Source organism: Python bivittatus, unplaced genomic scaffold, assembly GCF_059951505.1.
Source record: "Python bivittatus isolate LINGU-HERP-01145 unplaced genomic scaffold, Pbiv_v1 ctg000480_np1212, whole genome shotgun sequence".
Lineage (NCBI taxonomy): Eukaryota > Metazoa > Chordata > Lepidosauria > Squamata > Pythonidae > Python > Python bivittatus.
In genome coordinates, this window is record NW_028277075.1 from 72,436,844 (window position 1) to 72,463,912 (window position 27,069).

At 41.5% G+C, this 27,069-nt stretch overlaps 2 protein-coding genes across 2 annotated transcripts; one reads left to right on the forward strand and one right to left on the reverse strand.

Annotated features, from left to right (window-relative positions):
• Nucleotides 1-635: 635 nt before the first annotated feature.
• Nucleotides 636-5,909, reverse strand: LOC103065759 (olfactory receptor 8U3-like). Its single transcript, XM_088145155.1, has 2 exons — nucleotides 5,901-5,909; nucleotides 636-1,574 (listed from the first exon to the last, which is right to left on the reverse strand). The coding sequence occupies exon 2, from the start codon at nucleotides 1,569-1,571 to the stop codon at nucleotides 636-638; it is 936 nt and encodes a 311-aa protein (XP_088001281.1). The 5' UTR covers nucleotides 1,572-1,574; nucleotides 5,901-5,909.
• An 8,575-nt stretch (nucleotides 5,910-14,484) lies between these two features.
• Nucleotides 14,485-21,143, forward strand: LOC103061090 (olfactory receptor 5AR1-like). Its single transcript, XM_088145114.1, has 2 exons — nucleotides 14,485-15,380; nucleotides 20,978-21,143. Exons 1-2 carry the CDS (start codon nucleotides 14,485-14,487, stop codon nucleotides 21,141-21,143), a joined length of 1,062 nt encoding a protein of 353 aa, XP_088001240.1.
• Nucleotides 21,144-27,069: the final 5,926 nt, after the last annotated feature.

The window sequence follows — 27,069 nt, forward strand, 5'->3', positions numbered from 1 at the left end:
CAATTATCAACCTCCTCCTCATCTATTCTAATTTAGAGGCAATCAGTAACAGTGTCTCTGATGTGCCTAGCTAAATCAGACTGTGTTTCATCTGTGATTACCATTAAATAGTGCCTCTTTAAAATTCAAGTATAGCAGCTGAATTTTTTCACATTTGATATAATTTGGAGAAGGGTGGGAAATAAGTGTTATGGATGGAGGGGACTCCTTTGTATTGGGAGCAATTTAGCTGAGATTAATTATAACAGTTTGTTTTTAGAAATATATTACCTGTCTTCTGATATTCATATCAATCCTTTTATTGCAAAGTGACTCAAGGAAGGAAGGGAGGAAATCCTATTTTCCTCTTTTTCTTTAGCATTTGGATAGCTTAAGGAAAATGACTCTGGGCCAAAGGAAGTGATAATAATCTTCTTCAGGTTAGTCCTCAGCCAGCCACTTAGCTCACAGGAAAAGCAAGAGTAAGTGGACATTTTCTGGCTCAGTTAAGCCTGTAAGCCTCTACATAACAGAAATGAGAAATACTTTGAAAATTTTATTTCGTGTTTCTTTATAATTAGAATACTTGAACAATTGGAAATATCATGCACAAAATTACAATCCCAGCTTGCACAAACATGGATTGCAGGTGTTTCTCAAGGCAACTTTATTCGGTTTAATGCTCGCTTCAGTGCTTTCTTCACCTCCTGATTCCTCAGACTATAGATTAGGGGATTCAGCATGGGAATTACCATAGTGTAGAAGACAGAGATAACTTTATCTCGGCCAAGTGAGTAGCTGGAAATGGGTCTGACATAGATGAAAACAGTGGTGCCATAGAAGATCAAGACAGCTGTCAAATGAGAGACACATGTGGAGAAGGCTTTACGCCTGCCTTCAGAAGAGCGAATCCTCAGGATGGCAGCAACGATGTATATGTATGAGATAAAGATCTGCACTGAGGTGAAAATACCCTGAAATGTACCGAATGTATAAAGCACAATCTCATTGCTGAATGTTCTACTGCAAGAGAGTTTTAATAGTGGAGGAATATCACAGAAATAATGATTTATAACATTGGAGTGGCAGAAGGAAAGTCTAAAGGTTGAGATCGTTTGTACAAGAGCATGAATGAAGGCCATTATGTAAGTCACTCCTACCAATTGGGCGCACGCTTTCTTAGTCATAATGACTGTATAGAGGAGTGGGTTACAAATTGCCACATAACGGTCGTAGGCCATTACAGCTAGGAGAAGGCACTCAACACTGGCAGTAAGGACAAAGCTGAACAATTGTGTAACGCAGCCAGCAAAGGAAATTAATTTCTTGGAAGTTAAGAAGTTGGATAGTGTTTTAGGTGTTATTGTGGAGGAATAGCAGAAATCTACAACAGCCAAATTATTGAGGAAATAATACATGGGAGTATGGAGTTGAGAATCAAAGCGGATCAAGCTAATCATCCCAAGATTTCCCATGCAGGTGATAAGATACATCAGAAGGAAAATGACAAAACAAACGGTGGCCAAGCTGGGATTTTCTGTGAGTCCTAACAGAAAGAATTCTGTTACTGCACTATTATTTTCTCCTGCCATTGTGTTGCTTGATGGTGTGTGGTCTCTCCTCTTCAGCAAACCTGAAAAGAAATGATAGATATTAGAAAAATGTTATGGTAATCACCACTGTGTCCTTTCCTGCTCTTGGACAGCACATCTAGGGGTTTGTGTGTTTGTGTGTATATCTATGTGGACGGACGGACAGACAGACAGACAGACAGACAGACAGACAGACAGACAGACAGACAGACAGACAGACAGACAGATAGATAGATAGATAGATAGATAGATAGATAGATACATAGATAGATACATAGATGTACACAAGATGATCCAGGTTCGTAAAGTATAAAATCTTATAGCGTACGAAATAAATATAGTTTATGAAATGAAATAAATATAAAAGCACCACAATATTAAGAAAAACCCAACATGACAAAAAAGAATATAATAGTGTGACGAAATATAATACTGATTTACTGATTGTACTGAATGATACAGAAATACTTCTTAAGAACTGGACACAAATAATGTAACAAATATAGGAAATTCAAAGTGTTAACAACACAAAGAACCACCTACAACAAATTTTTCAATGCTGAACTGTCATAGTTTATAATGCATCCAAGATGAACAAAACTAAAATAAATAAATTACTGATATGCAAGTTTGCTTTCTGGAAGGAAGGAAGGAAGGAAGGAAGGAAGGAAGGAAGGAAGGAAGGAAGGAAGGAAGGAAGGAAGGAAGGAAGGAAGGAAGGAAGGAAGGAAGGAAGGACCCACAATTTGTATAATATGGAGATCAATATTCTGGAGTAAGACTGGGGAGATATTGGATCAAATCCTCAGTAGCCCATGATAGTATTTACTTCTCATCCTGCTTACCACTCAAGATCATTATAAGGCTAAATGCAAAGCCACCATGCCTTCACTGCATATTTTCTTATTCCTACCTGCAATAGGAGTTTGCTGCTCTATTGAATTTTTTTCTCCCACAGATCTCTGTAATAATAAAAAGACAGAATAAGTATTGAGAAACTTTTGAGAGATTATATTTGGCTTTTCATACCATCAAAACCCTGCTAATATTAGGTGAAGGAACCATGTGATTCATCTGGAATCAGCTGAAACAGCAGACCAATGAATGAAAACACTCCAAGGACATTTGCATTGGAAATACTAAGCAAAAATGAACTTCTCTTAGAGTAGTGTTGTCCAAACTTGGCCACTTTAAGATGAGTGGCTGGGGAATTCTGAGAGTTGAAGTCCACTCATCTTAAAGTGGCCAAGTTTGGACAACACTGTCTTAGAGGGAAACACCAGTGTAATACCTATTCAAAAGGAAATCCTCATCATGCATAATTAAATATGAATGATTGAACACAACCACAAGAAAATTGGATCCTGTACAAGTTCACTGCATTGAAATTAATAGTTTTAGCGAGGTCAAGCTTATCATAACAAGGTACTCACACTGAAATCAGTGACTTTTAGTACCCTTAAGTTTGTCTGAATCTCATATAATAAGAATTATTGCTTGAATCTGGTTCCTACTTAAAGTTCATTGAATCTCCAAGCATTATTAAGCTTCAGTGATTTTCTAAGTATGTATGTATGTATGTATGCATGTATGTATGTATGTATGTATGTATGTATGTATGTAATTAAAAATGTACCTAACTATATTTCTCCAATCTTGAATGTGTTTTCTTCTACTACTTCATTGAACTGGTAAGTGTTTTAAAGGAGATGTAAAAAGTAGATTTCTCTGTCTCTGTCTCTCTGTCTCTGTCTCTGTCTCTGTCTCTGTCTCTGTCTCTCTCTCTCTCTCTCTCTCTCTCTGTCTCTCTCACACACACACAGTCCCAAGCAAAACAACCTTCACTGAACATTAGATATGCCAAGTCTTTTTGAACCCTGTATTCTAACTCTATAACTTCCCTAAGCAAATGCTTAAATGTTTTTTTAAAATCTTGACAAAGGACAAGAAGTGTGTTTCAGTGGTCCAAAAAGGCATAAGTAATGAACCGAAGACCAGGGGTTGGACGTGATTTTGAAAATGTACATTTTCTGCTCAGTCTCTACATACATGTAAATAAAGTTTCAATCACTGAGGTTTCATCCTTTCTCCTTCCAAGGAAGCAGAGCTGCTGATAAACATTAGGACCTCAGAACCCCAATTAGTATGTCTGAGACAGAGACAGAAAATAATAGCTTTGCACAAATGTGTGATTTTCCTGCTTCTCAGGGAAAAATATATGAATAAAAGGTTTTGGAATATGTTACCAATCGAAGACCCATTGGGATTAAGAAACAGGACTTTTCAAGAAGTATTCAAGCTTGGTCTTTGCTTTTGTCACTAAATGTAACAATACATGGTTTAGTCACTGGCATCAGCTCATTAGATAGAAAAACATATTAAAATTTTACCTGACAGTAAATTTAGTTGGTCTCCTTGAGGTTTGCCTTTGAGCAGGTACAATTCAAATTGCTTTGGAAATGGCTTCCTTTTGATTATTGAAATATAAATAAAAGTCCAAGGAAATGCAAACATGTTATTAGCACAGCTGACCTACCACAATGCATGATACTGAAAAGTATTACTGAAAATATATACCTATAGAACTGTACGTACATAAGGCAGCATGTAGCAGAATCCTATTGCACTCCAGCGGTTTGAATAATTTACAACCTTGCAGTACACTATTGCTCTCAATGGGTTTTCTGAATAGACCTGTTTAAGATTGCATTACACAGTGGTTCATAAAACGTCCTTCCCAAGAACTGCAGGTTAATATTGCATGTGTAAGTGTAAGTTACAAAGACATATGTTGTTAAAACAATTGTACTGAATTAATGTTCCCACTCTTACCTTAAGAGCAGTTAGAAATTTTCTCAACTTGAGGTATAAAATGAATGTTGTTTTATGTGGAGAGACTAAGATGTGATTGTTAACAAGTGATGATATGCACCTTCTGTTACTTACCCAAAACTGAAAATATTCTATAACTTAAGACATACCATCTAATTTATTCTGTAAAATATTTCACATATATTTATGCATGTTCATATATGGACATATACAGTACATACCTACAGACATCAATTCATTCTAATTGTATCTGAAAAGAAAATCTGACTAGAGCAGTTCAGACCTATCGAGATAAGCTCTGCACGAACTGTTGTCCACAAAATCTTTTACAAAACTTATTCACATTTCCCCATTGTGTAAGATACCACTTCCTTTTATCCCTGCATTTCTTCTTTTGCCCCAGGCATAAGGAGCTACAGTACAGTAGACAGCTGATGTGCTACTGATTTCCATGAAGAAAGCAGCCGAACTAACCTAAAGAATTTGGTCTGAGGATGATCAGGAGGCTGAATTGGTCTAACACAGGAGTTCAGTTCATTTTCTAAATTACAGTCGATGAATTGAAAAATCACATCAATAAAGCATAAATGCTGGGAGTCATTTCTGATGAAGGAAAATGAGTTGCTTCTTCCCAAATCTCGCAAAAGAGCCATTATTCTTCATTATTAAATGATAATAATAATAATAGTAAATGTTATATGTTGCCATCAAGCTATAGTAAGAAGAAGTTGATTTTTTTTTTCCTTATAGCTAAAAGCATAAGATGCCAAATTGTCACTACCCTTCTCTGGACAGTTCTAACCTAGAAGCATTTAGGAGGCTTATATACTTTTCTAAATCCTGTGGCTCACTGAAACCTCACAAGGGGCTTCCTTTAATTCAAAGATGCTGTAACATTATAGCAAGAGGTAGCTGCAGATTCATTTTCCCTAAATACCAATAAAAAATAAACCTGGATCATCAATTGTATTAATTTATTTTTAAAATGTATATGCCACTCTTCAAAAGTTGGTGTTCCCAAGGCACTGGAAAATTCCTGCCTTCATTAAGCAGTTCTTGCTGTGTCTGTCATCTGTTTCCTGAGTCTGGATGCACCATACAGGCATACCGTCAGTCGCTCATGCCCTGGTCACCACCCAGATAGATTACTGTAATGTGTTCTACTTGGGGCTGCCCTTGAAGAGTATCCAGAAGTTTCAACTGATGCAAAATGCAGCGACACAGGCCATTATGTGTGCTTCTAAAAGAGCACATATCATACTTCTGCTCCATGAGCTGCAATGGCTGCCAGTCTGCTTCTGGGTACAATTCAAGGTGCTGGTTTTAACCTTTAAAGTCCTTCATGCCATGCGACCAGCTTATCTGAGGGAATCACATCTCGCGATTGCATCAGCCAGCCCCATCAGGCCTAGCAGAGAAGGCATGTTTTTTAAAAAAATTTAAAATTTTTACAATTATTACAAAAAAGGAAAAAAATACATAAAAGTGCTTTAACATAAAAGTGAAGAAATTCAACTAAAAAAACTTAACATATCATTTAAAAAGTACACAGTTCCAATTCTGTATATGCTTATCTAATACAAATATTATTCAAGTACATATATATTTCTAATAGAGTTACATGAGTATCCTGTTTTGCTTTTTTTAACCCAGTATATTTTGTATAAATGAGTCCCATATTTCATTATATTTGTCCATACACAGTCTACGTCTATAGGCAATCCACTCATAAGCAGCAAGTGTAATCAGGTCTTCAATCCATTGAATAAATGGGGCCATACATTTATCTTTCCAATGTTGTAATATCAGTCTTTTGGCCATAGTAAGGGCACGGAGAATCCATTGACATTGTCCAGTTAAGTTCCATGTACTAAGTATATAGTTCAAAAGAATATTATCCTCTGAAAATTTTAGCTTTTGTTGCAGAAACATATTTATATAGTCCAGTACTTTCTCCCAAAACTTGATAAGTATAGGACACTGTAAAAACATATGTTTTAAAGAAGCAGTGTCCTTATTACATCTCCAACAAAATGCGGTTTTTGACATCTTTTTCTATATATACGTAGTGGAATCCAATACATTCTAAATATTATTTTTTGTTGTATAAGTCGTGATTTAAGGTCCATTGACACGTTTGGTATGGAAGTTAAGATAGTCTTCCATTGTCTAGGCAATATAAAAACCTCTAATTCTCTATTCCACTCATCCCTTAATATCTGCATATCAAATTGATTTATTGATAACAAATATCTATACAAACTAGTAGTAGGTTTTTTAGTTTTAAAGGATTTAACAAGTTGTTCTAATATCTCAGGTGTCTCAGAAGCTGAAAACACTGCTGGTCCAAACAATGCTGTTAACAAATGTTCTAACTATAAGTATTGCCATTGGATTACCTCTGGTAGATGATATTTATCTCTTAACACAACATACATTAAAAATTCACCTTCATCTCTATCAGTTGGTCCAAAGTCAATATCCCTGCTTCCATCCAATTTTTCCATATCACCATGTTTTTAAATTTTTAAAGTTGGGTTTCCCATAAAGTCAGTTTGGCATGGGAAAAAAGGGTCAAATCTTTTTTTATTAGACATGACTTTCCATAGCTTTCTAATTGAGGAACTGTTTCCAGAGATATTAGAGTTTTAGTGTATTTCGATCCTAATATTGTCCATCCAACCAAAGGTGCGTTTTATATATATATATATATATATATATATATATATATATACACACACACACACACACATACACACACACACACATACACACATATACATATATACATATGTATGTATGTATGTATGTATATGTGTGTGTGTGTGTGTGTGTATACACACACACATACATATAGTATATATGGTGGCTGGATAGCGTAGTAGTTAGAACACCGCTTTTGATGCAGGAGACCGGGGTTCAAATCCTGGCTGGTACCTTGGTTCCTTGGGCAAAGACCCCCTAACGTTTCACTTGCCTACCTCAAATATGAGAGTGACACGAACTAAGAGAGTCATGCTGGCTCGTCCGTTGCCCGGATTTACAAGGTCCGTGTCAGATGTTGGGGAACCAGGACAATCTGATGTTAAATGGGCTACTGAAACAAACTATACATGGATGGGAGAGGTGAATTTGGAATTGATGAAATGCTACTACAACAGCAGACCTAATGAGAGGGGATATATGAAACGTATGAGGGAACTATGGATAGACAGAAGGCCTACATCCACACTAACTAACTAACAAACAACTAGTTACCCAGCGCTTCAACATAGTGAAGAGGAAGCTGCTCTCACAACTTGAGATAGACCAACTCCACATTACAACCTGGACTCAAGCAGACCTGGAAGAACAACTGGATGTGCAGCCAACACCTGAAGCTGGAATGCCATTACCACCCCTTCCACAGCACAGGAACTGATATGAGGCATAAGATCATGGAAAAACTAGCTACAGTCAACCTTTGAGTCCAATTACCAAGGCTCAATGGAGAAATATCATCAGATAGTATGCTAGAAGATGCCAACAGAGCCCTCCAGGCAATCCCTACTACCACCATAACTGAAACCAACAAATTGGTATATGCTACAGCTGCTGTAATCCTGGAAATGCTTGGCTACATGATCAAGAAGTATAGCAGTACATACCCACCCTGGAAAATGAGATTGGAGGCTAAGATCAAGGCAACTCGGAGAGAAGTCAGTCAGCTGGTAGAACCACAGAAGCGTGTGGAGATTAAGGATAAGACTCGGGTACTGAAAAAATATATGGGCCTGACCCCATCTGAAGCCCTAGAGACTGCTAAACAAAGGTTCACAACACTGGCTGCCAGGCTAAGGAGATACACTAGAGAAGCAGAGGCCAAGCAAATAAATGCCCTGTTCTCCAAAGAACCATCCAAGGTATACTCCCAACTGCAGTGCAACAACAGAGTAACAGCAGAGCCACCAACAGCAGAAACTGAACAGTACTGGAAGAACATATGGGAGAAAGATAAGACACCAGTGCATAATAACACCAGTGCAAAGTGGCTGCAGGACCTGAAAGCAGACCACAGCAATCTCCCAGAACAGGAACCAGTCACCATCACAGTAGCAGACATCCAACAGCAGGTCAAGAACATGAAAAGCTGGATAGCACCTGGCCCGGACATGATCCACACCTACTGGCTAAAGAAACTAACAGCAATGCATGAACGCCTAGCAGCACAGATGAACCAACTGCTAGCAGCAGGCTCCCACCCAGACTGGCTAACACAAGGAAGGACAATGCAGATCATGAAAGGACCTCACAAGGGCACAGCACCATCCAACTACCAGCCAATAACCTGCCTCCCCACAACATGGAAAGTTCTATCAGGCATCCTAGCTGCCAAACTATAAGTCCATATGGGCCAGTACATGAGCACAGCTCAGAAGGGCATTGGGAACAATACCAGAGGCTCAAAACACCAGTTACTCATAGATAGAGCAGCCGCCCGAGACTCAAGGTCTAGGCAGACCAATCTGAGCACAGTCTGGATTGACTACAGGAAAGCCTATGACTCAATGCCACACACATGGATCTGTGAATGCCTGGCGCTATACAAAGTCAAAAGGATACTAAGGACCTTCCTCAAGAACTCAGTGGGACTGGAGGGCGGAGCTGGCGTCGCGGCGATACGGCGGGCGATCCTGGGCTCCCAGGATGGCAGCCGATATCTCCTCGCCCGGACGGTCCCGATGGACCTAAGCCGTCCCGTAGAGATGGCGAACGCAAAGGGCGCGTCCCGCGGATCTCAGGGACGCCGCAAGTCCCAGATCGATCCGGGGAGAAGCTCTTGAAGCCGGTGGAGGAGAGGCAGCCAAAAATGGCTGCGAAAGCCGGGACAGCTCCAAAGGAAGATGGAAGAGAAGGGTGTCAACTGGGTGAGATGGACTTTTACTATTCAACTATTCTTAGAGAACACCTTAAGTAACTTAAAGAGATTTTTAAAAGTGAAGAAAAGTGGATTAAGCGGCGAGATTGAACCCTATTAAAAAAAAGAAGGGGGAGAAAATTTTTCTTTTCAACTTTCCCTTTTTAGTGGAATTGACAAGATGTTTTTCTTTTAAAAAAATATATTTTTAACTGGATTGGCTTTCTCTTTTTAATACTCAATAACTTTATATTTTAAGCCTTTTTTTTTACTAAGATTTTTTTATTGTTATAAGAAATTTATATCTTTTTGACTTTGAAATGGGGAAAGTGGAGTTAAGAGAAAGTAAATGAAAGAAAGTTGCACTGCCATTTAGAGGCGCGAATTAGTGCTTTTTTTTTTTCATTGTGACGCACGCTCAAAGACCCTGTGCTTTCTAAAAAGATAGTGGGATGTGCATGTTTATACAGGTGCCATCCGTAACTATAAACAAGAAAGTGGAGTTGAAAGCGACTTTGAAAACATTAAGATGGAAAGTTTGAGCCAGTCACAAGAGCCTTGATTAGTGGCAGTAGCTCTTTTTCTGCTAGAAGCTCTGCTTTGCTTTCTATTCCCCCCAGATGGATTTTTTTTTTTAAAGAGGCTTAGCCTTTTCCTTCTTTTCCTTTTCTTTTTATTTTTCCTTCTTTTTTTTTTTATAAACTTTTTCTTCTTTTTTTATATTATTTTTTGCAAGAACAAAGATAAAGAATCCTTTGACTCAATGAAGGTTTATCAAGATAATAGACTATACGAGAAACACAATGCAGAAAAAGATCTTTAAACTATTGAGGATGACTATAAAAAATTGGAAGAAGAGCTGCAGAAACTCTCAAAAAAAAAAAAAAAAAAAGAAAAAAGATATTAAAGCTAAAATGGACTTAATTAAACATAAAACGGGATCATTGGAAAAGGAAGAAATAGTACAAGAAATCAGAAACATTAAACGGAATTATTGTGAGGCCTATAAACTGAGAATTAAAAGGGTTAATCAACTGATAAATGAAGAGAGACAGATTTGTTCTTGGCACTGAGGGTGAGAAAAAGATTATACAAGATTATAATGGAAAATCGTACTAAGAGAATGTACAAAAAGAAGAAGTAAAACAATATTGAAAGAAACTATTGCAGATGTTTAAAGAGAAAATCAGGGGAATACAACAATGATGGAACTGACAGAAGCTTCCAAAAGCAGAATGTTCAAAAGGACACTTATTATTGCTTTCTCTTATCCAATAATATAGAAAAAAGGAATGAACAGCCAGATATTTTGGGACATTGAATGAAAAGGGTGAACTCAAAATTATGCAAGCGCTGGAATAAAGTATAAATCTGAGATATATAGTTAAAAATTGTATAACATGTAGTGAAATCTGGTTAGAACTGTAACTTGGTTAGAATTGTAATTGATACTGTAACTGATATTGGTTAGAATTGTAACTCTTAAGAATTGGAAAAATTAAAAAGTACTTATGCAGGAGGAAGTTATTCAAAATTATGGAATGTGCAGAGATGAGTTAAATTGAGATTTGAAATTAGAGTAAGAAGATAAGCAATTTTATATGACACGGGATTTGTTTTTATTAATGATTAGATGAGAAAATATAGTAATGTAATAGATTAGGAAATTTTATAATAGAAATTTGATATTAATTATTATATATATACACATATAATAGATAGATGGAGATGTATTACTAATCCTATTGAAAGTTAAAATTTTTTGTAATATATGATTTTATAGATTAGCTATGAATGATTAATAATTGTTAATTGATAAGTATACAAGTATATTTTTGAATAGATGATATGAGAATTTAAGATTATGAAAGGGGCACCAACGAGTTTAACTGGTTGACACACGGTATAAAATGGAAGATGCTTTTTTATGCCTTTTTATGTTTTTGTTTGTTCATGTTTGTTTTGTGTTTGTTGTAAAAATAAAAAAAACATTATAAAAAAAAAAAAAAAAGAACTCAGTGGGACTGTGGAAGACAACACTGGAAGTCAACTCAAGACAGCTTGTGCAAGTGGCCTTCAAGTTCAGCATATACCAAGGTGATGCACTGTCCCCACTGCTGTTCTGCATAGGCTTAAACCCCCTCAGCCAGATAATCACAAGGACTGGATACCAGTACAAGTTCAAGAGTGGAATCACCATCAGCCACCTCCCCTACATGGGTGACATCAAGCTGTATGCTAAGAGTGAACGAGACATCGACTCACTGATCCACCTGACACGGATCTACAGAGAGGACATTGGGATGTCATTTGGACTGGAGAAGTGTGGCTGGATGGTAGTAAAGAGAGGGAAGGTAGTTAAGACTGATGGAGTGGTAGAGGACCCAAGACTGAGGAAGATACATACCACCCATGGGGGTGAGAGGGGAATTTTATATATATTTTCCAGATATAAAAACTGGAATTCCTCTCAGAATATAAATAAATCTGGGAATAATATTCATTTTGAGAGTGTTTCACCTTTCCCCAAAGGGTGAGGTTTATTTCTCAAGGATCAGTCATGATTTCATAGCTTCTGAAGGAAAGGTGATCAAATGGCCTGGATGCATGTGAAGGCTGATGGCCTTCATCTGCTTCCTGGAATGCCCACTGTTTTCTTGGGAAAGCAAAAAGAGGACAATGTATGTTGTAATCTTCCATCATGGGATGAGATTGCAGACTGCCCCATTCTGTACAAACCCTGACACTGATTGACAGAATGGCCGTTACCACCGAGAAGAACAATGGAGACCAACGATCTATACTCAGAACTTTAGAACTAGTGAGCTGAATTTGACAACAGAACTTTCAGGAAAAAAAACAACCTCCTGTCTGTTATTGGCTTGCAGCTAATCTCCAATTAAAAAAAAATCACAACAAAACAAGACAGTTAATTATTAGTATTTACAAGTGCTTATATCAAGAAGGTATACTGAGGTCCATCAGGGAACATATCCCAGATGGTCTCAAAAGACATATAAGATCTTTTTGCCTACTTACAGAGCCTGTAAGAAAGAAAACACCACCAACTTCAGGTACGTTTGTTAATTCAAGGAAAGATTTTTAGTACATGTACTAGTGATAAAGCTAGACTTTCATATGTTGCCTTTACAATCAATTTTTATATAAGCTATAGCAATTTATATGGATATCATACTGACAAGGTTCTAATTCAAACTGTTCACAGACTAACTTTATTACTGAGATTATAAATATATGCGTCTATAGTATAGATATAGTATACCAATTTCTTTCTAAAAAGGTTCAATAGCTATAAAATAATTATTTAATCATAATTTAGATTTGTAGACATACAAGAAAGAGATGCTAGAATGGTCTTCCATTGTTCTTAATATACCCATGTTCCACTTTCTCACCCCGTGCCTTAAATACCATAGCAAAATATTCATTTTTAAAGTATTAATTAATGATTAAATTAATAATTCTCAAGTTAGTTTGTCACCACCCCATGAATAAAGCTAATGATTTCATTGATGTTAAGATCGGGCAAGAACTAAACACAGAACTTACTTTTAATAACTGAATTTTAATCTGTATATCACAGATACTGTCCATAATGTGCATTTGTGATTCTGCAAAGTTTGAGAACCCTGGATTGAACCATTAATATCAAGATTTCTTCTGAATCCATGTTAAGATGCTAAAACAACAAATTATTGAGTATTAACAGATGTATTCTGCTGTTCTCTGCTAAAAAGAATTATTTTCTAGTAACGAGAGAGAGAGAGAAATGAATTGATTGTAAAGATCCCTTCAACATAGAATCCCGTAATGTGGGGGAGGGTACAGGCCCCTATGTTAAAGAAATAAAGTGAGATACGTGCTACCGTAAAGCATTGTGTACAGTTCTCTTCTGTGCTGTGGTGTGTTCAGTCACTGAAAAGCAAGAAATCCTCACAGTTGCAGTGGCTTGTGCCCCTCATTTATCTTTCAGCAGCCATGTTTCTTACCTAGAAAACCCAAGTACTATATTAATTGGCTACTTTTGATCAAGTTGTGAGAGAGAAGGAGGAGGAGGAGGAGGAGGAGGAGGTAGAGGAAGAAAGGTTATTCCCACTCTGTAATTGGAGGATGTTGTTGTATGGCAGCTGTTCATTTCTGAAGATAGTTTAGCATCTCAGCCGGTTAGTTCATTGTTCCTCTCAGTTTTTAAGCAGGAGATGCAGGCAGCTTCCCTTTTCTGCTCTTAATCATTTACAGTTGTTTAAACAGTTGGTTAATTTTGGATGCTGCCTTGCAGTTCTCATGAATGAAAAGTGGCCTACAAATATTTTAATATGTAGATTAATAAAGCCTCTTATTTGAGTCTGGATTTTTCACAGACTGGAGGACTCCAAATAAGAGGCTTTATTAATCTATGTATTAAAATATTTTTGGCCACTTTTGTAGGAAAGAATTAGGGCCTAGTATGTAGACGATGATGTCAGATGAGAAGTTATTGCACTCAGCTTAGATGTTTTCAGATGAAATTATTTCCATCCATTCTTGGAACCATAGAAAAAGCAGCAGTGCCTTCAACACATGCAGAAGACACCCTGGAATCACAGAAGTATAGCAGTTGGGATATTCAGTGAAAATAGCTTTTCAGAAATCATAATCTACACAATGTGACAGTCAAATACATTAACCGAAACAAGAAACATGACAATATCACCTTGGAATCTGACAGTATCCTGAAAGCAGCTGACTTCTCAGGAGATTTTTTTTTTTTTTAGTTCAGAAGCTTCTCAAGAAAGAAGGGGAAAGAAGTTTACTAGCGGCTCAGAATTTACATAATATTCTTAACATTCATTCCAACATAGATTTTTGTAGAAATAGTCACACCACTAACACAGAGCATTAATATGACTTCTCATGTGCTGTGCCTCAGCAAATGAAGTAAATATTGGTATAGCTGTACACACTGCCCTACCTTGTACTTTTACTTAATGCAGAATTAGCAATCATTTTGACAAATACGATGGAAATGTGGTCCTAGTCCTCTTATTTTTTATAGAGAAGCCAAGATGGATGGAACTCTAAAGAATGCAAATCTTTCTTTTCTTTGATAGACCAAAAAAAAAAAAAAAAAAGACATTTCAGATTCAGCTAATATTCTGAACCCAGCACCCACTGAGATAGATCATGGATGAAAGAAATGATTCTGTCATTACTGAATTCATTCTTCAGGGATTCACAGACAATCCCAGAATGCAGCTTGTTCTTTTTATGGTCTTCCTCTTGGTTTATGCCATCTCTGTGTTAGGGAATCTCGGGATGATTCTGTTGATTTGCACTCAATCCCAACTCCACAAACCCATGTATTACTTCCTGGGCAATCTCTCCTTTGTGGATCTCTGCTGCTCCTCAACCATTGCTCCTAAAATGCTGATTGACTTATTAAGTGAAAGTAAAAGGATTTCTTACAGTGCCTGTGCTACCCAGCTCTTTTTCTATGTGATGTTTGTAGACGTAGAGTGTGTTTTGTTGGCTGTGATGGCCTATGACAGGTATGTGGCCATCTGCAATCCACTTCTCTATTCAGCTATAATGTCCAAAAAGCTCTGCCAGCAACTGATTGCTGTTGCATATTGTATAGGCCTAATGGATACAATAGTTTACACTTCCTCTACATTCCAACTCACGTTCTGTAGGTCAAATCTTATTAATCATTTCTTCTGTGATATGCCTCCACTATTTGTACTCTCCTGTTCTGACACCTATGTTAATGAGATTGTGCTATTTGCCATTGATGGCTTCATTGAAGCGTGCAGCATTGGTATGAGCCTTGTATCCTATGTTTATATTGTGGCTACCATCCTGAGAATGCGCTCCGCTGAGGGCAGGCGCAAGGCATTTTCCACCTGTGCTTCTCACCTGACAGCTGTTGGGATATTCCACGGGACAATAGTCTTCATGTACATCCGGCCCAGCTCCAGCTATTCCATGGACCAAGACAAATGGGCTTCAATGTTCTACACGGTTGTGATCCCCATGCTCAATCCTCTGATCTACAGCCTGAGGAACAAGGAGGTGAAAGATGCCCTGACAAAATCAGTGGGCAATCTATGGACTTTTAAAGGGAGTAGCCCTAGACAAATTTAAGGGTCAGCCTTACACAGTAATAATCTCTGACACCTTTAAAGAGGAATAACATCTGTGGTAAAAGGAATATGTTGTATTCTAATGTTTTGTGATCTTTTATACTTCTGAATATTATCTCATTAACAAACCCACCTTATTTAAACATAGTAGACCTAACTAACATCAGTCTCCAACAGTTTGGTGGGGTTAGGCAGGCCACTTTTTCAGTTTAATCAGATAAGCTTTGTGCTTCCAGCTCATTCACTCCTTAGCCACTTCCCAGGCTCTTCAGCCACAAACAATGGTAGCATGGCAGGAGTCCACAAAATGAGGGTTCCTGGTTTCATAAACCAAAACGATTAATTGTACAAATCACAGAGTCAAAACCCTGTATAATTATTGATTGTAGAAAGCACAAGGCTGAAAGCCTATATAAACATTCAGAGTTCAATACAAGTAAATTAAAGGTTGCTGTTGGTTCTAAATTTGTCAAGTTACAAGTAGTTTAACATATAATAAACCAAATATTTCAATCAATTTGTTTATTTAACCATCATTATCATCTTTAGAAGGTTAAAAATATCCATATTCTTTCTGTGGAAAAGAAGACTACCTGTTCAGTTAGCTTTGTCCAATCTAGGGCAAGATTGGATAGGAGTTATGGGATTTAGAATCTAACATATATGGAGGAATACTCATCTGAAGAGTTGTTTTACTGTATCAAATTGAAATAAATAAAATCAAATATTTTTTTTAAATCTTTGAGTTTTTTCTCCGCTATTTAGGTTGATTTTTAGCAATTCACAAAGCAAAAGAAAGTCCTGAAGTGGAATAATAAAGTGATTTTTTATGAAATTGCTGTAGAAACCTGCAACTAGCAGAAATTGTTAGGGCTTTATTAAGAACTGAGAAAGAGACAGGAAAAAGGAAATAAAATATTCAAGGCAACAAGAAAGATCTGAGCATTTTACATTGGAAAAAGTAATCAAGGGGACAGGGTCATAATACTGTTTTGAGAACCTTGGTGGAAAAACATTTTTCACTCTTTTTCATAACACTAGAATCCAGGATCATCCAGTAGAGTGAGTGAGTAAGTAAGTAAAGTAAGTAAGAGCTTTTTGACAGATAAATGAAACTACTTCTCTAAACTATGAAATTAGTTTCCACAAAAAGTACTGATGATTATATAAAATAGTAGAGGACAGGGCTAAGAACAGTTATTTGAAAACTCCAAATTCAGTGTCAGAACCTCCACAGTCAAGCAACCATCCTGCTAGCTTGCTTGCTTCATTTCTGCAATTACAACACTAAGGGGAGTGGGGGGAAGAGCTGTTGGGCACACATGGACTGTTATCTAGTTCTCAGCATGAGACCAAGAGTTAATCAGTGACCTGCGTAAGACAACCTGAGAAACAGAAAAGGGGGAGGTGCAAGGGGAAAAGAAATAAAGGTAACTTTTGGTCGGCATGGGCCTCAATTTCAGCAATGCTCTCGACCTGTATACCAGTCCTTAATAAACAAACTGTCAGGCCTAGCCCAAGGAACTCCAAGAGACCATGTAAATTCAGTCCAGCAATGTTTATTAGCTACAACCTCTAGCAAGAATCTTCCCAGACTGAAACCCCAGCTCCCAAGTAATGCCAGCCACAACATTGTGAATTCCTCAAGGAGGTGCCAGTCTCATCCTCTTATATTTCCCACACTCCTTAGGAGATGAAAGAAAATGTTTTTCTCCCTGAGCCTGGCCTTCATAATTCCATTCCATCACACAAACTTTCATTTGAATCTACACTGGGGTCAAGGGGAGTTGCTTTCATTGGGAACTGTGCAATGCAGGTTATTACATTCAGAAACATTAGCCCCCTAGTATATGCCCCATCTTCTGGTGAAGACCACGGGTATCAGACAGTTTTTCTCTTGTGCTGCATATAATCTCCTTATAGGCTTCTATTTGACCATGGTGGGAAAATATAGACATTTGGTCTTCTCATGGTCTTACTATGATCAGTCTATGTAGAGTTTGCTTAACCTTATTTGCATCTCTACTGGAGCTGGGTGACCAATAAATTTAAATAAATAAATAAACAATAAATAAATCTCTTACCAGAATTTTTACAGAACCCTTCATTGTTTCCCTTTAGAATTTCCCACATCTTCTGGGAGCTCCATTTTTAATTAGAAGCAGACAGCAGTCCTGACCATTGATTTCAGGCATGAATGAGACTCCAAAACAGTCAGTAATGATGGCCATAACAAGGGGGAAGTACATCATGGAGATATTAACAAGGGGGAAATACCTCATGGAGACATTGGAAGTAGATTCTGGAAGACACTTGACACACTTCCATTCAAAAGAGGCAGTGCTAACAAGCTCACTGTCTTGTTCCTCATTATGGCCAACAGCTCCACTATCTTTAGTGTATGGATCATCATCATCATCACCATCACCATCATCATCATCATCACCATCACCACAACCTGTATCTTTTTCTGGCTTAATTTGATACAACTCAGTCAACAAAACTGATAAAAAATAGGTTGAATTTAATATGTGAGTATATTGTCCCAGGCCTTTTCTTTTAAGAGATATGGATGTAATCTGCCAGTTCCACTAGTCTTATGCTAAGTGACAAGACTGGTTCATCTAGTTCTATGCAGTCTAACTGGACCAGCAATATTTTTCCAGGATTTCACAGGAGACTTTACTACCCTTACCTGGAGATACAAAGAATCTCCTCTCCCTTCGGATTGGAAGTTTACGTGTACTCATTGTTTTTCTGTGGGTGGAGGAAAACTAGATCAGCTCTGGATTAATAATCAAGTGATATACTTTCTGAACAAATGTTTTGCATGTTTATAAACCAATTGTAGTCTCTTTCTATGGGAAACTTTTATTAGGAGGTTTCTTTTATACCTAGGCATTCTACACCAAGTCTGAATCCTCACCTCTCTAATCTCATGGCGACATGACAGAAAACACCTTATAGTCAGTTTTTAGCTAGAAAACACTAAAGCTCAGTAGCTCTCCACTAAAGGGAACTCTCGTCTCCTCCATTCTCAGCCATCTGGTAGGTCCTAAAAGGGATATGCTCCCTTCACAGCTTTGCTGCTTCTCCTTCAACAGGCCAGGCAAAGGTAGGAGTAACATACACCAACTACCACTTCTTGAGATGGACCTGGGTTTAACTCTTGGAAAATTGTTCTAGTGAGTCTCACGAGCTTTTGAAAGATACAACGTAAATACCCTCAAGCTATTTCAGCCACTGAGCATCCAGTTTCTTTTCTTCATAGTAATGGGTTTGCAACCTATGCAGGAACTCCTGACACCAGTAAACTGTGCCTTTCTCCACCACTATGGAGAGCAGTAGTCTTTTGAGAAACAGCATTGCTGTGTCTGCACCCACAACCCATTTTGAACCAAAGGAAAATGAGCTTGTTCCAAATAGGAATTATTGGAGACTGAAAAAAGAAGCTCACAGTGAGGAGGGGGAAACTATATAAATCCAGCTGGGAATCCATGCAGTTGGAGATCAGAGGGGTACATGTGTCAGATTCTGGATCATCAGTTTGTACAGTTTGGTGGGGTTGGGCAGACATGGGCTCTGGGGGAGGGGGAATGGGGGCTGAGCAGGTGAGCAGGTATATCAAGTAAGATATAGAGTCCCCCCACCTGCTGGACACCCAGATGAAAGTGGGGAGACTAGGAGAGTGGAATGGGGTTGGTGGATAGACTGGGAATGGGAACACAGGTTAGCCAGATGGTTTTATGGTTGTAGGTGCTATCCAAAGCACCCAAAGTTTCAGAACTTCTGGCCACTTGGAGTAGTATATTGTTGATTCATTTGAATGGGGACCTTTAACCTGTTGGGGGGTGGGAGAGCATGGGTCAGGAGGATATGATATTCTGGTAGTGGATAGTGTAAGGTTTACCCTGTTTGTCTCAGAGAAACTCTCGTGACACATGTGTTCAGCAAGGAAGTTTACTCAAGCGTAACGTAAGTAAGTACGGACAAAGCCAGGATTGGTTCGGCATAGTTTACATGATATGTTATAGTTCCCCGTTCCCACGCTTTACCCTGTTGCTTAGTTACGGATTACTCGCAGTAATCCCCCCTCACCCAAATGGCAGATTCAGCCTGGTGCTTTGTCTTTCTGATTGCCATCTATGGGTTGTGTTGATATTGTCTTTGTTGGTTTCCCTGGTTGCTTGCAAAGCCGGGAGTTCTCAATCGCTCATTGATGGCTTCGCTTCAGAGTCTCTGCGCATTCCTTTGTCTCCAGCACTCGAGGGGAACAGGTGCTGATACAAAGTATCTGCTTGCAGTTTAAGTTAAGCGGTGCCGGCTGCTAGTCATTAGTTTGCGGTTTCACTTCCCCTTTTTCCCTGCTAGCGCCTAGGTGGTGAAATTGGCTAGGCAAAGTTGAGCGGTGCTTTCGTCGTGCCGGCTGAATCTGACATACTGCCCCCCTGAAGAGAAACCTCCCCCTTTACCTTGGTTTCCCGGGCTGCTTCTTGTAAAAGTCCTTGACTAGTTCGGGCGCGCTGATGTGGGACTTATTTACCCACTCACTGTACGCTCTTGGAAAATGTTTCCATTGCACTAGCAGCTGGATCTGGCCCTTGTGTTTCCTGGCGTCCAGGATTTGTTTTACTTCCAAGTGTCTTTCCCCGTTGACCATGATCCTTGCCGGGGCTGGCTCATCTCTATGCCAGTCATTGGACAGTCACTGTGGCTTCAGCAGGCTGCAGTGGAAGACCGGATGGATCTTCCTGAGTGCTTTTGGAAGCTTCAGCTTGACAGTTACCAGGTTTATTATCTTGACAATCGGGAATGGCCCCACGAATTTCAGGCTGAGTTTTTTAGATGCTTGATGCATCTTTAGGTTCTTTGTGGATAGGTACACCTGGTCCCCTACTTTCCACTGCCGCTCGGGGAGTCACTTGCGGTCAGCGTATTTTTTGTAGTCCGCTCTGGCTTCCCGCAGCGCTGTTCGGACCGCCTGCCTCACGGCATCTATCTAGGTGAACCAAGCGTCCAATGAGCCGATCCAGGATGCCGGCTGGGGCAGCTCAGACATGGCTACGAAGTCTTGCCCAGTTGCCACCTTGAATGGGGTGAAGCCAGTGCTTTTGTGGACTGCATTGTTATATGCTACCTCCGCAAACAGCAGCAGCACTACCCAGTCGTCTTGCTGGTAGTCCACATAGCACCATAGGTACTGCTCCAATCCCCTGTTAAGATGTTCCATGGCCCCGTCCGTCTGCAGATGCACTGCCGAGGAGAGGGCTTGCTGAATCCCCACTCGCTTCAGGAACTCTTGCCAGAATCGTGCATTGAAGTTCCCCCCCGATTGCTCACGACTCACCGGGGGGCACCATGCAATCGATACACGTGCTGCACGAACATCCGCACCAGCCTCTCTGCTGTGGGGACTTGCCGACAAGCTACGAAGTGCACTTGCTTTGAAAATAAGTCTGTCGCTACCCAAATAGCTGTCTTCCCCTTGCTCTTGGGTAACTCCACAATAAAGTCCATGGCAACTTCTTGCCAAGGGCCGTCTGGCGTCGCTACAGGCTGGAGGAGACCCCGGGGCTTCCCCTTGCTCCCTTTAGCTGTTGCACAAATCGGACAGCTTACTGTGTACTCTCCCATGTCCTTTTGAAGGCTCGGCCACCAAACTGCCTCTGGATTAGGTGGAGGGTTTTCACAAACCCGTAATGGCCCGCATTCTTGTTAACATGGGCTCTTGCCATCACCTCCCTCCGGTAATCCCCAGGTACACAGAGCTTGCCCTCATGCCACCACAGTCCTCCATGTCCCATTAAAGAGTCTCTGTTCACCACCAACCACAAATCTTGCTCACCGGCTTCTCGGAAAGTCCATTGGAGTCCCGGTTCCATGTCGCTCATCCGCTTCCTCGTTTGGTTGAACGTCACAGCTTTTGCGGCCAGCCAGGTCACGGGGATGACCAAGTCCATGACCTCCTCCCGCTGGCTGGTGTGTTGGGGCATGCGGGACAGTCCATCCGCTAAGAAGTTCTTTTTCCCCGGGATATGTCTGAGGTTGAAATTAAACGTCCGAAGTATTGGGACCAGTGCGCCTGCTTGGGTGAAAGCTTCCACAGGGTCCTAAGTGCCTCGAGGTTTTTGTGGTCTGTCCGTACCTCAAACGGCTGACTCGCCCCCTCCAGTAGGTGTCTCCAGGTAGACAGGGCCCATTTTATGGAGAATGCCTCCTTTTCCCATACCATCCACTGTCTCTCTGTCTCAGTGAACTTCCGTGAGGCGTAAGCACATGGGTGGAGGGCTTTCTCGGGTCCAGGCTGTAGAAGGACCATTCCTGTGGCCATGTCAGAGGTATCCACCTGGATGACGAACTGTCGATCCGGGTCGGGGTGACGCAGGATGGGCTCTGCGCTGAATCTTTGTTTTAGGTCCCCGAACGCCTCTTGACACTCTGGGGTCCATGCGAGGGGCATGCTGCATTTGGGGGTTTTGCTGCTGCCCCAAGTCTTAAGTAAGTCCGTTAATGGTAGGGCGACTTGAGCGAAGTTCTGAATGAACTGCTGGTAGAAGTTAGTGAACCCCAAGAAGCTTTGGAGCTGCCTCCGGGTCCGTGGCACTTCCCACCCCAGTACATCCTTTACTTTCGCCAGGTCCATTTCCATACCCCTGCTGGATATTCGATACCCAAGGTAGTCCATTTGCTCTCAATGGAACTCGCACTTCGAGAGCTTAGCGTACAGCTGCACTTTTAACAGTCTTTGGAGCACGGTGCGCACTAGTCTCATGTGCTCAGTCAGGGTCTTGGAGTATATCAGGATGTCGTCCAGGTAGACAAGGACACCCCGGTAGAGAAGATCATGCAGCACCTCATTTATTAATTGCATGAATACCCCCGGGCTCCTCTTAACTCAAATGGCATCACGCGGAACTGGAAGCTGCCAAGCGGGCAATTGAAAGCGGTTTTCCATTCCACGCGTATCCGGACCCTGAAGTACACCTCTTGCAAGTCCAGTTTTGTGAATATCTTCCCCTTGGACAGGTGGGACAGTAGGTCCTTCATCAGGGGAAGGGGGTAGTGGTATTCAGTACTTATGGCATTCAGCCCCCAGTAGTCCACACACAGTCTTAGTGAGCCATCTTTCTTTTCCTGGAACAACACCAGGGCCGCCAGGGGGGATTTCGCGGGCTGGATGAACCCCCACTTCACGTTTTTGTTCATGAAATCCTGTAGGGTGCCCATCTCCTTCCCTGACAGGGAGTACATCTTAGGCTTGAGTAACTTGGCCCCGGGCTCTAACTCTATTGCGCAGTCACTGGGTCTGTGGGGTGGGAGTTGATCCGACTCCGTCTCGCCAAATACTGCTGTCAGGTCGCGGTAAGGGTGGGGGATGCTCTCGTTGTCCACCAGCTTCTCCACTGACTCCTGCGCCGAGCTGGTCGCTGCCATTGCCATCTGGGTCATCACTTTGCTGAGGCCCCTTGGGTTTGGTGCCACCACCACTCCCGGGATCCCTGACATCGCTGCCGACACTGTTCTGGCTCCCGCTGCGGTCTGCTTGCTTCTCCGTATGGCCAACTCCTCCTCCGCCAGCTGCTGCTCTGGAGTTGCCCCCTTCCTCGTCCCTCTCAGCTGCCTTTCCTTGTTACGGAATTGCACCATCTCCGACGCCCAGTCGACAAGGGGGTTCCGCTGCCTTAGCCAAGCCAGTCCAAGTACCAGTGCGTAGTTGGCAATCGGGACCACCATGAATTGCAGCTCCTCATGATGAGTCCCGATCGTCATCTTGACTGGCTCGGTGTAGTACTGAGCCAGTCCCCCCCCCCCCACGACAAGTGAGCCATCCGGTTGGCTGAAGGCTATGGGTTCTCGGAGCCACCATACCCAAAGGCCCAGCCCCAATACTAGCGCCAGGTATATCAGGCAATGGGTACACCCGGAGTCCAGTAACGCCTGCAGGTTAGCCTCAGCCCCTGACTTCGCTCCCTGGAAGTGGACCCTCACCCACATGGGTGAGCAGTCCTTGCTCACCATTTGGTCTTCGCGTCTCGGCCCCTCTGCCCACACTGGGATGTCGTTCAGTGCAGGCTTCGCCCGTTTCCCACTGGCGCCGCTTCTTCTCCCAACGACGTTGTCTCGTGGGTGGACCAGCCAGTCCCACCATGCTCTGTCGCCGCAACCCCCACTCCTTTCCATGGTCAGTCAGGGGCATGCCACCCAGGGGTCTTCGGGGCCCCAGCATCTACACGGGGTGGATCCCCGTCCTGTTCCGATGGACATTGCACCACCCGATGGCCTCGTCCTCCACACTGGTAACAGAGGCCCATTTTCTTCTGAGCCTCTTGCCCTCCTGTGATCTGCCACTGGCTGCTCCGCTTCTCCTCTGCGGCTGCCTCGCCTGGCTCAGCTTTGCTCAGCTTCTGATGCCTCACCCTTCACTTAATCTGCTGCCACACAGCCTCTGCAGTCCTGGCCAACCAGATCCACTCCTTTCAGTCATCGGATTGTCCCACCCGAGCGCCCACTCAAGGATCTCCTGGTTGAGTCCGTTTTTGAAATAGTCTATTTTCAGGGATTCTGGCCAATCGGTGAGTTTTCTGCTAGGCACCCATTCTACTTGGCCACCCATTTCTCCCTTTGCCTCAGACATCAGATGTCATCTCTGGCCCACCTGGCACTCAGCGTGTCTTCAAATCTATTCCAGAGTGCCTGCATGAATTCTGGGAAACTCTCTAGCTCTGCCGCATTGGCATTGTACAGGCGGATCACCCAACCGGCTGCTTGGCCCTCCAGCATGTTGGCCACGTAGGCAACTCGCTCCCCGTCATTGGAGAAAAGGTGGCCACTCCGCTTCATGAAGTTCCTCACTTGTGTAAGGAAACAGGGTAGTTGCTCGGGGTCCCCCAAGAACTTGCTGTTCAGGCCCTGGAGTCACAGTGCATCCGCCACCTGTCACTCTCCTAATACCCCGACCCCACAGCATGCCCCCAGAGCCAGCTGGGGTGCAGGAGCAGCGTTGGCCTTGCCCGACCCCTCCTTTGCCTGTGGTTCTGCTGCAGGGGCCTCATCCCCCCTGAAGTATGGCTTGCAGCATCGCCTGGATGGCTCCCAACTGCTGCTGAAAGTTGGCCTCCAGACGGGCCATCCACTCCTCCAATTCCTGGGTTTTGGACCCTGAGCCATGGCTCGTCGTGACTCCCCATCCAGCCAACCCGCTGGGCCCCATGCCGATGCCAAATGGCCACCTGGCGTCCTCTGGTGCCCTCTTGGCTGCACCCCCATGCCCCTCGCTCTGGGCCAGTTCTGCCATCATGCCTTCGAGCTTGGGCTCCTCGTTGCACCGCTGGCTCGCACCTTCTCCGTCACTGGCCATCTCAGTCAAAGTCGACAGGCTTGGAATACTCGGCTGCCCTGCAGATGAAATTGCAAGCACTCCTCGGTGATACCAGGTAGTGCTCAGAAAGGAATCCTGGCTTTATGTAAGGTTTATCCCATTCGTCTCAGAGAAACTCTCATGACACATGTGTTCAGCAAGGAAGGTTACTCAACCATAACGTAAGTAAGTACAGACAAAGCCAGGGATGGCTTGGCATAGCTTACATGGTATGTTATAGTTCCCCATTCCCGTGCTTTCCCCTGTTGCTTAGTTACGGATTACTCGCAGTAATCCCCCCTCGCCCAAATGGCAGATTCAGCCTGGTGCTTTGTCTTTCTGATTGCTGTCTATGGGTTGTGCTGATATTGTCTTTGTTGGTTTCCCTGGTTGCTCGAAAAGCCGGGAGTTCTCAATCGCTCATTGATGGCTTCGCTTCAGAGTCTCTGCACATTCCTTTGTCTCCAGCACTCGAGGGAAACAGGCGCTGATACAAAGTATCCGCTTGCGGTGTGAGTTAAGCACTGCTGGCTGCCAGTTATTAGTTCGCGGTTTCACTTCCCCTTTTTCCCTGCTAGCGCCTAGGTGGTGAAATTGGCTAGGCGAAGTTGAGCGGTGCTTTTGCCGTGCCGTGCCATGCCGGCTGAAACTGACAGATAGGGCACACAATAACATCTAGTATGGCAGGAGTCAGCGCCTGGGACACTCTCACTGAAGGCATTTTCAGTGTTTGTTGCCAATTCCATGTTCTAGCCCCTAATTCTCAGCTCCAATGATTAGTCTTTGGAGCTTCACCACCCCTGGTTTCTGGCTCTTGTTGCTGAATGAAAGGTTGCTCTACAATCAAGTTTCCCATATCCATGATTTACTCATGGGTGACAAGGCCAATCTAGCATAGACTAGGCTGGACTAGGCATGGAGGAGGTGTTGATCAAATTTGCACGGAGTTGATACAATTGATCTTTTGCATATAGCTCAGGATGGAATAGACCCCATGGAACTGTTATCTTTAGATGCTGAAAAAGCTTTGGATATTATCCAAATTAATCTTATGCAAGTGATAAGGAGACATGGGTTTCTGCTGTATCTTATTAAAACAATGGAAATTTTCTACTAACAACCTTGTGTGTGAGTTATAACAAACCAATTGAATTCAAGGATGTAAAGTTAATAGGGATAAACCTTTTTTTACTTTTCTTAGACTGTGAAGTTTCAAAAGTTGAATGCAGAGATTTAGGTTTTGTAATTGTCACAGATTAAGTTAAGTATCTAGGACTTTATATTCTGAAAAATATTGCTAAATATAGGGAATTAAATATGCTAAAGATATTAGAAAATATTGCCTAGGTATTAATAGATGGATCAAAATTCCATTAAGCTGGGAAGGTAAAATGGTTATTAAATGAATATTGTACCAAGATAAATCTATGTATTAAGAAGTATCCCAATATTAAAAATATTTTGTTAAGGTGGATGTATTACTGAAAATAGACTATGTAACTAAAGAAAAAACATTCAGTCAAATATGTTTTTAATGTTTCATTTCTTTCAGTGGTGTGCAGTTTAAAACAACTTCCTTCAAACTGGTATCCCTCCATATGGGTTGAACTCGAAACCCATGAATCCTAACCAACGTTGCCCTAGATTGGACAAGGCTAATTGAACAGGTAGTCTCCTTACCACAGAAAGAACTTGGAGTCAGATATTTTTAAGCTTGTAAAGATTATAGTCATGGCTAATATACATACTTGCCGCCTAGTCATATCTACAGTCAATAGTTATAAAGGATTTTGATCCTGTGATTTGTACAATCAATCATTTTGATCCAGGACTCGCAGGAACCCTCTTTTGCTGGACTCCTGCCCAGCTGCCATTGTTTATGGCTGAAGATCCCAGGAAATGGCTATAGGGGAACCAGCTGGAAGGGCAAAGTTCCTTTGATTAAACTGAAAGAATGTCCTATGGCAGAGGTTGGGACTCGTATTGGTGAACTGTATTTTATTTGTACAAAATGTGGTTTTATTGAGATAATATTCAGAAGAATAAACAACCTCACATACACACAGTTTGAAAAACAAGATTATACAATGTATTCTTGTTTCCATTGAAGTCCTCATTCTTCACAACTGGCAGAATTTATTATTAAGTTGTCTATTAAATTTGTCTAGGGCTACTTCCTTTAAAAATCCATGTATCCCCCACTGATTTTACCATATCATTTAGATATGCCACCTGCATGACATTCCCCCAGATGGACACATTTGCAAA